The following is a 15,863-nucleotide window of genomic DNA, read 5'->3' on the forward strand; positions in this document are numbered from 1 at the left end:
GGAGGAGCCGCTTCCCGAGTGCCTGAGGAGCTAAGCCCTACCTGCCCCCCCCCCCCCGAAAGGTGCTGCCGGCTTCGGGGGCGCAGCTCTAGGCCAGGTTAAGCTGAGCTTACGCGAACTGCCGCCCAGGGATGAACTGGGGAGGGGGGGGGGCTGCCCAGCCGGTACCGGTACCACAGAGAGCACAGCCCCCACCGCAATCGTCCGAGATACTGGGAGCCATGGCGGTGTCGGTGGAAAAAACCCCGGGCTGCTGGAGATGCTCAGCTTACCCCAGCAGCCGGCTGGCTCCTGCCCGGGTGGGTGTGCAAACAGCCCGGGGACGAATGTGGCTCAAAACCAACAATTTCCAACCAGCAGAGCCAAACTTAGTTTAGGCCAGCATTTGACCACAGTCTAATTTACTATCCACGCAGAACAGACCTCAGAAGTAAGTGCAAAAGTCCTGTAACAAACACACGCAGAACGTGATCTGTGATGGGTGTCATCAGCAGAGCAAAAGGAAAACTTTATATCAACCAAACACTTTTTCTTTTTTTTTTTTTTTTTTACAGTTTGAAGATACACTAAAACTTCAAATGGCCATGCACATCACAGATTGCATCACCAAGAAGAGCTCCGTGACCTCATCCCTGGACTATCTGGAAAAAGTAAGATTTTACAAAAGAATTAAAGAAGTGCCAAAATGACATTTACGTCCTACATGCAGTGATGCTCTTTGTCCGGTAGATCTACGCACTGTATTGGCTTCTTCCCTCTAATTGCGACTGGGGCTATTAAGATTTCTTCTCAAAGGTCCTTCCTCAGGACCTGGCAGGTTTCTCAGGGAGCTGTGGAGCTCCCCAGTGCCCAGCAGCTCACTAAAGAGGTGGAAGTCTATGATGGAATACTGTCCTCACCTACAACCCCATCATATATGCAGATTTCTGTTTTTTCCAGTAATATAGTGAATAAGAGAGTACTAATAATTGACCCAAGTTACCCCTCTTCATTTAAGAGGGACAACTCCTCCTCCTTTATACATAGAATGTGTGCCTATAATGTTACACCTATAGTTTATAACTGCAATTTTAGGATCAATTTTTATTGTTACGTAGTTCTTGTTCTCCATAAGACTGTGCCTGTGTTGCTGAAAGAACAACCTGAAACACTGTATTAGGTTGCTGTTTCAGAAAAAAAAAAAATATATCCACCTTGCAGAAATGTCCTCTTCACAGAATTTTAAATCTTTGTCCTCTGAGCAGAGCTTTAGGAGTTGTGTGCTGAGCAGACAAGCTAGCAGGACACAGCACTGTGCTGGAGAACTCATTTATCTTGCTTTAGAAATGACACAGGAACTAAATCTGCCCTCACTTTACATCGCTGACTTTTATGGGACTACCCTGCTGTAACACAAGGGCAGACGCAACCTAAAAATTGTAGATACCTCAATCTATAACTAATCAAAAGCAGTTACACACACATTAAATATGCTGCTACAGAAAGCTACAGATTCTGAGAAATCTTCAGTCCAAACTGGACCTTCTGTAGCTTGGTTCTCACTCAGGCTTAAACTTCCAGTAGCTGCGAAGTAAGTGGAAATAAAAACACTGAAATATAGGAGAAAAATCCACTGATAGCAAACCGCTAAGAAACAGGATAGCACCTCCCAAATACAGTGTTTAAGCATCCAAACATCAAAGTTAGGTCACATAACATAAGAAAAAAATACCTTCTCTACATAGCTAATGGTGCCAGCAGCTTGAAGCACGCAGAGCTGCACCCAGGCAAAGCTGCCGGCACTGGCCAAAGGGACCAGGCGGGCAGCGAGGCAAGCCGACCCCCGGATGGAAATGCCGCAGCACACCCGGGCTTCCAACTAGGGCACCCACAGAGCTGCTGGGAACTGTGGGCACACGGGTCCCTTTGGGGCCGGCCACGCACCAGAAATACTTCAAGGACATTCTGGGGCCCTGAGGGTGTTATTACAGTTTGTATAAGATAACTTTAAGCAAGACGCTTAAAGAAATAAATAGGTCAATGCCCTCAGAGGTTGAACAGTGACAACAAAACAAAAAAAAGTTCCTAATTGACCTAAGTGATCCTGGCACAGCCTAGGAGAGACTCTATCCCGGACAAGAGGCATGAAGTTCCGCCCAATCCCTATACAGAGTTATACTTTCGGTGACTGCCCCATCCACCCTTCTGATCAGCCGTCGGGAGTATCTAATTCATTATCCTGATCCAGGTCGAAAGGGAATCCTCAGAAAACGTGCATACTCAGGGTCTGAAAGTATTTCCAAAATAATGCTGCCTTGTAAAGCCGATAAATATTACAACTCCAGGTAATGGTTTTGCTTGCCTGTAATCAGAACAGTAGAACTAATAAAACCTCTCCTTGGGTTAAAAGAGAACAAAACCACCCAGAACTTAGGCAACAGAACTAAGATAATTCTGTAATTCTTGATCTGAACAGTAACTACCTGGCACTGTGCTGTCTCTTTAAGGAGCACACAGCTGCTTAGTACAAAAAAAAAAAAAAAAAAAAAAAATTGCTTAATAAGGATACTGCCTTTTCCTTATTTCATCATTACAGCCCTCACTTCTCCCTTCACCTTCGGTGTAGTGACCTCCGAATTGCCTCGTCAGTTCCTAGGCTTTGTGGACAGGGATATGTCCTATACACGCCTCTGCAAAGCACACGGGCTGTCTGTCCTTCTATCATAATAACCAGGTGACGGTATATCTTTGCTACAACAGACACCACGCAAGCCAACTGAAGGTAAACAAAGTTTAGTAGCTGGAATGACCCTGTAATTTAAACGGGTTGTTACATGGGGGTAGCCAGAGAGATGGTTGTGGTCTAAAAGACTTCTCCTACACCATGGGTGCAACCCTGCTCTTACACAAGGTCTGTATCGCCTCTCAGACGAGCTGGTACCTAAACCTGCGGTATCACGGGAGGGATCCCAGCCGGTCGGTCAGAGGCATGATGATACAGCACTCCACAAAACAGATAAGCAAAATACTCGTGTGAGGTTTGGAACAGTCGTTTCTCCCAGATAAGGGGCTTGAAGCAAGGCAGGATCCGAGCTTCGGGATTCAATCCAGTTAAACGTTTACGTACAGGCAACCAATTCAAACCAACGTGCTCCTGCTCCCCCCTCCCTGTCCAGGGCTTCCCTGCAGCTCCGCGCAACCGCACCGCTGCCGCTTTAAGAGGACGGTTGGCGCCCGGCCGGACAGACGCCGGACAGACTGACGGACATACACATCCGGTTCAGAGGCGGCCCCGGCAGCAGCGAGGGTTGCAGACCGAGCAGGGTGTGCACGTCGCCTGACACCGGTCGCCTCCGGGGATGGTGCTCATTCCCTCTCTCCAGCGATGCGTTCAGCTCCTCCTCTTGCCCCTCCATGTTCTCGCATGCCTGGGCTTCTGGGACTCCTTCTATAAGAAAGTCTTCCCATATGTCATGGCGAAGGTGGCACCCATCTACAACCACAAGGTCTACAAGCAGAAACAAGAGCTGTTCAGCAACTTAAGAAAATTTGCCGGCCCTTCGGGCCAGCTCATGTTGCTGGAAATTGGCACGGGCACTGGCACTAATTTCCAGTTCTACCCACCGGGCTGTCGGCTGACGTGCACCGACCCTAATCCCAATTTCAGAAAGTTCCTCCTCAAGAGCCTCTCGGAGAACCAGCACCTTAAGCTTGAACGTTTGGTGGTTGCTTCTGGCGAGGATCTGCATCAAATTCCAGACGGCACCATGGACGTGGTGGTGTGCACCTTAGTGCTGTGCTCTGTGACCAACATCAAGAAAGTCCTGATGGAGGTTTTGCGAGTGCTCAGGCTGGTAAGCTGCGGCAGCGCGAGGGAGATCGGGGATGCCGATTTGTGTCATTGATAAGCCAAGTTATGTGTACTGACCTACACTTAGGATAAATGCCATCACCTTCACCAGGCCAAGAAAGAGTTTAAAATCAACCAGCATACCCACTTATCCACTCCTAAGTCTTTTTTTTTTTTTTTTTTGCCCTGCTTCACCTGCAGATGAAAGAACCACCTCAGCCTGCTTCCCCTGTCCCTCCTCAGCAGGACTGGTGTGCTGCCAAGCTCACAGGAGGTCTGGAGTACCTGCAAGGTGGTGCCGATTGCCCCGGGGCAAATGAGAGGCACAGCTACTCAATCTGGGCAGCCTGGCTCCTGCACTTGCAGCTGGGCAATCTGCAAAAACTCCAAGGCCAAAGCTGTTTCAGAAAGAAAGAGAAAAGAAGAAAAACAAAAAAACCCACCCCAGAATACAACCCAGGAGGTGCTGGGAGCTAGGAGGAGGAGGAGCAGAGCAGTGCTAGATAAGCAGGATTACTGCAGTAGAATGGTGGAATACGGGGAGGGAAGCAGGAATGTGCATTGTAACACGGGTAAATTATTAACAACCATTTCAGTTCATAGTTGCCACGTGTATTCTCTAGCGATTCTCTCTCTTATCTTTAAAACTTGTCCACCTAAGCAGGTATTTTCATTATAATCTAAGGTGACACTTGTAAAATGCCACATTCCCATACTGTTCTTCCAATATTTTTTTCTCCATTTATCTCAGAATAACTGGGCAAGAGTTTAAATTAAGCTTAACAGAAATCCTATCCACACAGGTGAGCTAAATCTGTGTAACTGGTCAGTGTCCATGGGTAAACGAGACTTCAGCCCTGCGTGTGGCTGAAAACCTAATTAATTCCTCGAGGCAATCTTGTACACTCCTACAAAGCAAAACTAGAGAACAGGGAGTAAGATCATACCCAACACATTCCACTAAGAAGGGGAAGGAAACATGAGCTCTGAACCCTTGACTTCTCTGTTTGGCTCCACTGAACAAGTTTCACAGGAAAGGTTTGCTTACAATACTAGATTTGGTTTTTATCTGTTATTTATAAACATGGAAAGACATTGAACAGATGTGGTCAAAGATACAATTAAACATTGATAGGGTTCACGAGACTGATAATGACGAAACTATTATGCACTACGTACACTGACTGTAGCCTCTTCCTCACCCTGGGACACTAGATTTCTGCCTGCTAAAGCCATCTCACACATTTTATAAACATTAAGAAATAAACTCTTTTCCTTGCTGGTATGTAGGGTAAGCAAACTGTTTATTCACATTTCTCAGATGAGAAATACTGAAACACAAGGAAGTTAAAGTGGTTTGTCCAAGATCATCCAAGGCAGAGACAAAAACCCGGTGCCAGCAGTTCCTGCCGTCAGACCGCACTGCCTCTTGCACAATCCTAAGTTGTGCCTATCAGTAAACGTGTAGTCATCCAGTAATAACCACCATCTTCAACAAAATCTGAATGGTAGGCACTTTTAGAGACTTCGCAGTTCAAAACAAACATGACTCTAGTACGCATAACATCTCGGAAAGGAGGCTGGTCTTCAGAGAGGTGATAAAGGCACACAGAAGTGAACAACCCTAAGTCCTTTTCATGGCACTGTTTTCCAGGGTGGAGCTTTCTACTTCTTGGAGCATGTGGCTGCAGATCATTCCAGTTGGACCTACTTTTGGCAAAAGGTCTGCGACCCAGCCTGGAAGTATTTTGGAGATGGGTGTTCCTTGAGCAGAGAGACAGAGAAGGAGCTGGAGAAAACTAATTTCTCAGAACTGAATTTGAGGCGCATTCATGTCACGCCTTACTGGATTCCTAGTAGTCCTCATATCATTGGGTATGCAGTAAAATAAATGACCATAAGCACTGCGGGACACAGACCTGCCTTCAGTACTCCTTTCATGCTTTATAGATGGTTTTTCACCCTTGCAGTCAGCCCATATACAGCAGCTGGCTACCGAGAATAAAAGTATGAAAAACTTCCTGAGCATCCACAGCTCGTCCAAACTGGGAATCACATTCTTCCATTTGTTAGATAGGTTTTCTGGAGAGAGCTCTGAAATAGAGCTGCTGCACAGGGACCAGGCAAACAGGAAAGAACTCTAGACAACACGTTTCAGTCCAATACAAAATAAAGGAGGAGTCAGCACCTTAAGAGAGTTGAGAAGGGGGAGAGGGAAGAAAGGGAACAGAAGATAGATAGCAAGCAAGTACAAGGGGCTAACATGTTTCTAAGGCCAGAGAATAATGCCCAACCTCTAACGTTTCCGATACAGGACACATGCATAATAGATACAGCATCACCACGAGCATTTTCATTTCAGTCTTCCCATTATGAAATATGTTTACGAGCAGGCGTTCATTCGCCTGTGCCAGTACAGTCCTCCCTGACAGGACTTTTGTTTATTCAGGGAAGTGCTCATTACAACACCAGTTCACTAGGCATAGTCCTCACTGGCCATTAGATGCTAATGCTATCAGCGCAGATTTAACGTGAAACAGCCACCTACAAAGCAAAAATGGAACTTTTCTTTACACTGGAAGAAAACTGGCATTTGTTAAATCAGATGGCAGAAATCTCATCTCTGCTGTAAAATGCTGTTACTAGATCAGCCACGTCCTTAGAGCCCTTTTGTCATGCTCTACTAACATGTTTTACCTATGCTTAAACTCTTCATTTTCTACTCCCCCTCCAATCTAGATCACACCTTAAAGAGGTCTCTTTTAAAAGCCAGGAGTTCCACTAGAAATGTTTTCCAGTTAAACTCCCCTAGGAGACCAAGAGAAGGTGCTGCTCTCTTGGCCACTATTTAACCTTTTCTATGATTTCCTGCAGTATAGCAGCAAAGAATTAAAACCTGGTACAGACGATATTTATAAGAAATTAATGTATTTTGTGCTCCATACACATCCAATTGGTCTACACAGAAAGTAACTCCCATTGTTCAAATTTGTTTCTCTAATAGAGTTGCCACAAGGTGGAGGTATGAAGGTATGACAACACAGTTTGTTAATAAAGCAGTCTAGTAACGATGCTGCCGTATGCTGGATTTTATATTTGCTTTATTCCCACTAGAGGGAGGAAGTAACTCATCGGACAACAGGACTAGCTGTCACTCAACAGAAAACAAAAATTCTCCAGTGCAATTCACAACAGAACTGGGACCTTAAGTCCTTCAGCAATTAAATGCTAGTGGCTAATCTACACTGCTGCCAAGTCCTTTGAAAAAGCACTGGCGACTGCAAAGTTGAAAAAGTTTTACAGAATGCATTTAGCATAGAACGGACCATTCATTGTTGACTCAAGCTTATGAAGTTAATAAAACCAAGCCATACACTGTATGCAGCGATTACCGAATTAATAAATTGTTTTATCTCTGTTCCATGATTCCCATCAAAGGTCTGAAAGATAACTAAGAAAAGCAAGCTGATTCACTGCAAAGGAGCCCATATGCGCATACCAAACTATTTTAGGTGTCCACGAAGTGGAAAGACTGAAACCTGCTGTTGCAGAGGGCACAGAGCAAGTAGCTGACTAGCTCATCCAGCTACTTACAACGGGGTGGTAAATTAACTCTTAAACAAATGTGTTTTAACTGAAATGTTAATCAAATTCCTAATGAAATGCCTACAGCAAATCCAGAGTTTGCATGAATTTTCTTCGGCTCACTAAAGACAACATACGGTTGCTTTAAGAAATACGACCTGTAACCTGAAACTGCTGAACACCAAGTTAGGGCATCTTAAGACATGTTGCCAGTGGTTACATACAAAGTTGTACTGCCCAGTTTGTCCCAGTTACATAACAGATTGGCAGCTCCTCTTCTGCCAGAGTTGGGACGCTACAGTCACTATTTGGTATGCAGTCCTGCCTTTCCCCTCCTTGCCTGTGACCGGACTTTAAAATCAGCTTTAGAGAAAAGTCTACCAGATCAATCCAAGGAGCTGAATACACTTCAAGAGGAACACAGCAAGTATATGAATGCAGCTCGCTCTGAATTTCAAGGGCTCTAATTCACAGAAGAACTAGTTTTGCTCAGTACAGATCCTCTGCCCTACGCTGGAAATGACAGAGGCCAGCATCCTCTTCCTCCGTGCCTGCCTCGCGCTGCTTGCCATGCCCATCTACCTACTATCATTCCTGGGCATCTGGGAGCCTTTCTGTAAGAAGATATTTTTTCCTTTCTTCTTAGAGAAGTTTTCTGCAATTCACGAAAGGAAAACAAAGAAGCAGAAGCAGGAGCTATTTCATAATCTCCCTGACTTCACGAGGCCCTCAGGAGAGCTAAAGCTGCTGGAGATCAGGACCGGCTGCAGTGCTAACTTCCAGTTCTACCCACCAGGCTGCAGAGTCACGTGCACTGACACAAACCCCAACTTCCAGCAAGCCCTTTCGAGGAGCGTGAACAAGAACCAGCTTGTCCACTACGAGCGTTTCCTACTAGCTGTGGGAGAAGACCTGCACCAGGTGCCCAGTGGTTCTGCGGATGCTGTCATCTGCGCCTTTGTCCTCTGCTCTGTGCGCAGTGTGAATGGCACCATGAAGGAAGTACTGCGAGTGCTCAGACCAGTGAATACCTGAATAATAAGTTTTGTTACTACCTTTATCATCTATTCCAGAGGCACTGCACCAAGAGAAAAGAAACAAAAGGAAAAAAAAAAAGTTGGTTTTGAGCTTACAAACGAGACCAAGTTTATTTCCCTACAACCACCCTGCACTGCTAAATAGTGCAAAGCAGTAGCAACATACTGGTCAGCCTGTCCTATTCTTAAAAGTTAAAACCTAAAAGTAACAGTCTGCTAACTAGAACTGCCACTAATTTTGTAAGTAAAGCAGAACTGGTTCCTGTGTTGTTGTCCCTCCCCACACACACCAGATTTTCTTTGGGTGGGAGGCTCTCTGATCAAGACTGAAAGTCTGCATTTTAAATGGAACTGCTTTAGCCTCTTAAAAGTGGGGCTCATCTACCTGTATGACTAAACCAGTCTAATTAAATGCCTTCCTTCCCTGTAGTATACCAATCAAGTTAAAGATTAAAAACCGCTGTTTTGTTGGGGTATTTTTGCAATAGACTTTCAGCCTTTAAAATGGCATTTTCAAGACAATCCTCTGGGTTGTCAAAAAATGATGAGTTTGAGTAGGATTTATACATTTCTTTTAGTTTCCTTCAAAACAAATTACATGCTAGCAACTGTAATTGAAACAAAAAGACAACAAACTATTGCTATAATAAAAGAGGGATCAAGTAAGTACATCCTTCACGCTTTTTGAATAGGCACTTTGAATCTCTGCAAGCTTCCTGCTTTACATTAATTCCAACTGACATCACAAAATCAAAAAGCAGGCAGGGAAGGAGTGGGAGAATACCGATGAGCGAGCAAACCGCACACACACTGGTCTGTGTTTGAGAGGAGGTGGGATGGAGGGAGAAGTCTGGTGTAACCCCAGCACCTGCTGCCGCTCGGTAAGGCGACTTTGTTTTCCCCAGGGAGGCGCTTTCTGTTTCTTAGAGCACGTGGCCGCTGATCATTCCAGCTGGAAGTATTTTTGGCAGCAGATCTGCTGTCCGACTTGGAAACTCATCTTTGATGGATGCTGCCTCATGAGAGAGATATGGAAGAATCTCGAACAGGCCAACTTCTTGGAGCTGAACTTACAACACGTAAACATAGAGCAGCCCTGGATGCCCGTATGGCCTCACATCATCGGCTATGCTGTGAAGTAACTCACACCGCCCTGCCAGGCCTTCTCCCCTGCCCACACTGAAATTCCTTGACATAATCAACACAAACAACGCGGCATAGACTAATCCAGACGTCCGAATCTAGGTAACACAGTGAAGGACTTCAATTAAGTTTCTGATTCAAGCACCAAATAAGAAGAGGGGGTCAGTTTTCTAAACATCTTCGAAGCCCTTGTGCTGCTGAGTGTGCCTTGCCAGACCCCAATGCAGCCCACAGAGGATCCCAGGAGAAGCCTGCAGGAGAACGCAAAACAGCTCAGCAGGCAGGGGGAAAAAAAAAAAAAAAAAAAAAATGTATTAACTCAAGAGAACTTCTGCCTACGTCTGGTTAACTCTGGGAAAGGATTCCTTCAGGTGTTCCCCACGCTGGGAAGCGGCCAGGCAGCCCGGGGTCCCTGAGCCATGGCAGACCAGCGCTGGCCTCAACCCGCTCCCCTCGCTCCGTCACGGCTGTTCACGTCCCAGCCCCACAGAACGAGCAGCCAGAACAAACCCTTAACACCTAGCTTTTTGACCTTTTTGCTCAGACGCAAGTATTTAGTCACAAAAGACGGGGGGGGGGGGGGGGGGGCAGCCCCCCCCAAATAACACTTACCAAAGCCTCTCGGTCACCTGGCTGCCTGCCCGCCTCTGCGCCGGGTTTTAACGCTGTTCGCCCCCAGAACATTAAAAGACTCGTTTTTTAACGTTACGCGCCTGGGAAGTTTCCCGGCGAGGTGCCGCGGCTCCTGTCGGGACGAGCCGCCGCCTCAGCGACCGTTGGCAGCGGCGCCCCCCGGGCCGGCCCCGCCGCCATTTTGTTCCCCCCTCGACGGAGGATGCGGCGGGGACGGTCCGCCGCCGCCCTCCTGCTTCTGCTGTTCATGGCGGGTTCCCTGCCCGGGGTGGCGGCCCCGCGGGCTTTCAGTGAGGGTACCGTGGTTATACCGGAGCAACGGGTGTGGGAAGGGCCGTGGCGGGCAGTTGAAGGGGCTGAGAGGGCAGGCGGGGGGGAAGAAGGGGTGTGTGTGAGGGGGGAAGAAGGGGGTCGGGCTGTGGTGGTGCAGGGCTCCCCACAGACACGCGGAAAAAACTTCATCCGTGCCTAAATCAGACGAATTCCTAGAGCAGCAGCGACCGGGACCCGCTTACCCTCAAGGTACGCCATAACTCCGTACCCAAGAAATATGCGTGTAACCAGCAGAAATAACACACATTTCATACAACCTGCAAAACCAGTCCCGGGATCTCCAGAAGCTGGGCTCCGGCTGCAAACATCGGAAGTCCTGCAGCAAGTAACACTGTAGATCAACAAACAACAAAAAAACCCTCTCCAACAACTACAAACAAACTCCCCCAAACGCTGCTAGTGCACCAAAAGCTCTGTTTTTTGGTTTGAACGGTATAACCGACTCTGTTCTGTTTTGCAGAGTGCGGACAACGGCCGCTCGTAGACAGCATCTCGGGATCCCGGATCGTAGGTGGACACGACGCTCGAACTGGAGCGTGGCCGTGGTCCGTTAGCCTCCAGATTCACCAAGCTGGTGTACGATTTGCACACGTTTGTGGTGGAGTTTTAGTTAACAAGAATTCAGTACTTACCGCCAGCCACTGCGTTACCGGAAGGCAGTATGTATTCATGCCAATAGCTCTTTTTTTTTTTTATATACTGTGAGGGGGGCACTGTAGATCAGCAAAGCATCACCTGTGGTATCTCTGAACAAAAGGCAAATCAATGGGACATACACGGACCGAGCTCTCATAGCGCAGAACCAACGTGCAGACCCAAACGATGCAACTCCTGTTTGCTGATACGGCCCGTAGGAGGGACTGGTCGTGGCTCTAAGGACCAAAGACTGTCCCCCCCTTTGTCACCTTTGCTGTAATGGTCGTGTGTGGTGGCGGCTGCCAGCCCAGTGTGGGATATAAAGATGTAACTTTGCAAGTCAACATCAAGAAGTCTTAGATATGCACTTCTGGCTTGGCCCAGAACGACCTTTGTTATTTTTAATAAAGGGTCTTTTGTTTTTGATCTAGGTGACATTTTTGTTAGGTTGGGGGCTTTTTGTTTTTTTCCCATGGAGCTCTAATTTTTCCGATTAATACATTTTTCTAAACTAGTAAAGCTCACCGCAAAAGGAAACTGTTGCAATATTTAGATTAGAAACATTAATATTCATTAGTTTTAACACTATTTCCGTTTTTCCTGGTTAACAGAACCAACAATTTGGCACTGAACTACTTTTTTTTTTTTTTGACAATGTGGTAATAACACTCCTCAGAACAGGCCTTTTAATTGTACTTACAGCAATTCTGCAGCATTTCATCTAGCTGATCGCTGTTGTCTTTCGGTAGTCTTTAACATAGTTGGAAGTTCGTATTGACTGTGTTGACATAACCATGACCTAAGGAAAACTGAACTGTAAAAACCTCTGAACTTTGAAATTTTATCATTTACCAGGACTTTGTTAGATCAGCTCCTTGTTTCTTTAAATGCACTTTTACAAACATTAATTTAGAGGGGAATTATCTCACAAATAATCAATTTAATTTTTATTTTACGCTCTGGAGAATTTTGGAGGTTAATCTGAATTTCATAGCCTGTCCTTTGCTCATCACAGGCCAAATTCAATTCCCGCTTAATATCAGTAAAGATTTTTTTCAACATACTTGAATAGAAATTAGGTCTGAATGACTCCGGCCCTATTTCTAAATTTAATATTAAGTTGATACTCATTATTTGTAACTTCTAGTGAATGGCTTTCCCAAACCTACATACAAGCACAGTCTTTATAAGTATTATGGGTATAACCCCACTTCCTTTCTGCAAAATAAATCCAATGTTTTCATCTTTTTCAAAAGAATATCTCCCAGGTTGCCTCTGCTGAGATGGGGTGGGAAGCAAAATCTCCGTATCAGCTTAAATCATTAATCTGAATTCACCTTAACAGCCATAACTACCATTAGGCAAACTGGGTGTTCAAAACAGACAGAATGGTAATTAGCCAAATTTGTTCCGGACAATATTTACTACAGAATTTTCAATGTATACTCCTAAATGTGCATCAGCCAGCAGTAAAACAATCGGTTAAAACAGTGCCATCAAGAAACATATTTACTTTAACATAATTGTAAAAAACACATGAATTCTCTCTTAGGGACCCACATTCCTGGAGAGCTGTTTTGGGTGTGCTTAACCTTCAGAAACATGGCAAACACGCAGCAAAAAGAACTATTAGAAGCATCACTGTGCACCCAGAATTCAAGAGAGAAACATTTGAAAATGATATTGCATTATTTGAACTTGATTCCGCAGTACGCTACAGTGACTATATTCAGCCTATCTGCTTACCTCCTGCACACCTTTACCCACACATTGACAATGAAACAGAATGCTTTATTAGCGGTTGGGGACGTACAGCAGAAAAAGGTAAAAATTTGCTTGGATTGTTGATCAAGTTATAAGCTGCATAACTAATATCGGGTTCCAGTCCCTCAAGCTCACTGACAGAGAACTGAATTTGTTCAGGCTATAGTCTCATTGCACAACATCATTAAATCCTTCTGCAACTGAGTATCTGCTTTCACTGTTTTATCCATTGCAAGCAGATTAGATCTACACATATGTAACCAAAGGCATACATTTTCTAGCCTTCTTCCAAGTATAACATGAAAAAAGGAAAATAAAACTAGCCTGATTTTCAGATTCATGGTACTCAATGTTGTCTGCTAGAAATAACTTTTTTATTGAAAAACAACAATTCTGATGATGTGCATTGTGAACTTAGGGATGCCCATGTATTTTATGAATGGCTGCACTCCCTCAAATTCTCTCTTTAATCACAATGAGCACAAACTCAATGTGATGTCAGTTGGCGGTGTGCATCTTTCTTGTGTGGAAATTTCAAGGACAGCTGGGGATCATACAAGTTTGATAAGTCACCTCTGACATTTTGAGCAAGGCGAGAGAGCAGTATTGTTATCATTGATGTTTCTTCAGAATAAGAATTGCAAAAACTACATCAAATCTAAGTCTGCAAATCCTTAACCCACCTAAGTTCAAATCCATTAGAAGTAGGCACATTCTGTATTACGTACATGTCTAAATACGTACAGAAACATGCTTAAGCTAGCTAAACAGGAAAAAAAAGGGCACAGTAAGAATTGCTACACGCAACAGCATAAATATTTTATCTTTCTATATGCTGCCTTCCATTAAAGGTAAAACTTCACCTGTGTTAAAAGACGCACAAGTGGAAATCATTCCTTCTAGTGTCTGTAACAGTTCTGATGCGTATGAAGGTCTGGTTAGCAACAACATGATTTGCGCTGGCTCTCGATCAGGAGGCACCGATACCTGTCAGGTAAGAATGAACATAGTGCCTGACCTGCTGCTATGGAAACCCCCAAGCCAGAGTCTCAGGGGCATCATGATGACCAGCATTTGTAGCACAATTAATTAAAATAGCACAAATACTAACCAGAAAACATGTCAAACTGCAAAAGCATCATCATAAATAGAAAGAGAAGCGAGATGGTGATTCCAAAGAAAAAACACATCTCAAAAACATACACAAAGAATTCAGTGATACACGGCAGGTATCAAGAAAAAGTTAAAGGAGAAAGACAGCAAACATTTATACAATACTTGCCACAAAGATGTCAATAAATGATACAACATTACACAAACATGTATCACTGTACATATGTAGTGTGTGTGAAGCACACAAGCATCTTGCCTGTTTTTATGCTTTTGAAAGAGAGGAGCAGCATTGGAAGGTGATACGGTTCAGTGATACGGCAAGATTTTTATTTAAATGCTGAGCAGTCAGCATCGCTTTCTGAGAAAAGACTGTTCTCAGATCAAAAGCACTAGCATGCAAAAGCTGGGGCACCAGTTGTGATACGGAGACATTTATAATTAAAACCCATAACGTATTCATAAGTACTTTGTCTGCTACACTTCCTGCTTTCCTCAGCAGTTTTCCTTTAAGTAGGTGATATGGCAAAGACTCAGAGTTGTGTATTCATTACTGTGTGTCTTGGTACTTATACACTGTGTGGACAATATATTCTCATATTAACTGATGAGTGAGAAAATTTAGGGAGACAAGCCTTAGCCTGAAAAGGTGCAGAAAGAAAAACAACAGAACTTCAGTTAAAGACAGAAATGAATGCAGGTGTGGTATTCTAGTCAAGGCAGCATCACCCAGCATCACCAAATTTTATCTTAATTTGTCTGTGTACTACTATCCATGTATTACTGTCATTTTTACTGTCCAGTTAACTTAGCTAATTAAAAAAAGTTTAAAAAGAAGTGGACATATTACTGACCTAATTCTACATTGTTTCCTGGAATGGAATATATGTTATTAGTTTTTTTATATTGTTTATAGGGAGACAGCGGTGGACCTTTAGCGTGCTATCACCCTAGTACCAACAAATACTATCTCATAGGGATTGCTAGTTTTGGAGTTGGCTGTGGCCGACCAAAATTTCCTGGGATCTATGTCCGTTTATCTCAATACAGAAGATGGATAAAATCTGAACTTCCATTGAGTAACAAGGCTGTGAATCCCATGAGCATTACACTTACCATCCTTCTGACTGTGGCACGTATAGTACTTGTAGACTTTCTAAAGGGACAAACCATTGTGTCATCATCGTAAAGGTTTGGTCTGCCTGTTAAAACTTGGAAAAGACAGCTAACTCCTGTTTCAGAATAAATCGAAGCGCCAAAGGACATACGCTTATTTTTTTAGAAGTCATGTTTGCAACTGTGTTATTTTTTTTGTTTTCTGCCTTTGATTTCCATACTAACAGTAGAGGAAATGATAACAACCTTCACCCTAATAACGGAATTGAATACAGAAATGTTACCAACTGAAAATACTTTTTTCCGACCCTATTTCTATGCTTTTCCAGCTATCAGAAGCCTAGGTACTACTTCATAATACTACCACCACGATTTTGTAGATGGCAGAGATACTCCCTCTGCTGGGTGAATCCTAGCAGAGCACAAAATGGTTTTAGTGAACAGTGGCTCAGCTTACTGAAAACTAAAAAGGAAAAAAAAAACCTGCAGAAAGATAAGAGGTATTCACCACTAATTATTTTTAATGATTTTTTAAAAATTACTTTTAAAAATTATTTTTAATGATTTTTAATTATTCATGACTAAAAGTTATGCACAAATAACGTAGTCCTCTGCTGAAAGGACACATCAGATAAAAGATCTCTGGGTGCTGTTTCATAAACTAAATATTTATTCTT

The 15,863-nt window shown here is 44.1% G+C and overlaps 3 protein-coding genes and 1 long non-coding RNA gene across 5 annotated transcripts; all 4 read left to right on the forward strand.

Moving 5' to 3' along the window:
* The first annotated feature begins 191 nt into the window (after positions 1 to 191).
* On the forward strand, positions 192 to 691 carry LOC115351005. The gene is made up of 2 exons (XR_003926671.1): positions 192 to 430; positions 555 to 691. It is a non-coding gene; the product is annotated as an uncharacterized LOC115351005 (long non-coding RNA).
* A 1,935-nt stretch (positions 692 to 2,626) lies between these two features.
* On the forward strand, positions 2,627 to 5,745 carry LOC115351001 (methyltransferase-like protein 7A). Its single transcript, XM_030037244.2, has 2 exons — positions 2,627 to 3,833; positions 5,484 to 5,745. The coding sequence occupies exons 1-2, from the start codon at positions 3,339 to 3,341 to the stop codon at positions 5,718 to 5,720; spliced, it is 732 nt and encodes a 243-aa protein (XP_029893104.1). The 5' UTR covers positions 2,627 to 3,338; the 3' UTR covers positions 5,721 to 5,745.
* A 1,592-nt stretch (positions 5,746 to 7,337) lies between these two features.
* LOC115351000 (methyltransferase-like protein 7A) lies at positions 7,338 to 10,178 on the forward strand. Of its 2 annotated transcripts, none has more exons than XM_030037241.2 (2): positions 7,338 to 8,437; positions 9,357 to 10,178. In XM_030037241.2, exons 1-2 carry the CDS (start codon positions 7,934 to 7,936, stop codon positions 9,591 to 9,593), a joined length of 741 nt encoding a protein of 246 aa, XP_029893101.1. In that variant the 5' UTR covers positions 7,338 to 7,933; the 3' UTR covers positions 9,594 to 10,178. The 2 variants fall into 2 exon arrangements, with proteins under 2 accessions (XP_029893101.1, XP_029893102.1); XM_030037242.2 differs by having other exon boundaries at positions 9,379 to 9,588.
* A 152-nt stretch (positions 10,179 to 10,330) lies between these two features.
* TMPRSS12 (transmembrane serine protease 12) lies at positions 10,331 to 15,661 on the forward strand. Its single transcript, XM_030037236.2, has 5 exons — positions 10,331 to 10,523; positions 11,021 to 11,219; positions 12,749 to 13,020; positions 13,812 to 13,954; positions 14,987 to 15,661. The coding sequence occupies exons 1-5, from the start codon at positions 10,430 to 10,432 to the stop codon at positions 15,257 to 15,259; spliced, it is 981 nt and encodes a 326-aa protein (XP_029893096.1). The 5' UTR covers positions 10,331 to 10,429; the 3' UTR covers positions 15,260 to 15,661.
* Positions 15,662 to 15,863: the final 202 nt, after the last annotated feature.

This window comes from Aquila chrysaetos, chromosome 15, assembly GCF_900496995.4.
Source record: "Aquila chrysaetos chrysaetos chromosome 15, bAquChr1.4, whole genome shotgun sequence".
NCBI classification, from domain to species: domain Eukaryota; kingdom Metazoa; phylum Chordata; class Aves; order Accipitriformes; family Accipitridae; genus Aquila; species Aquila chrysaetos.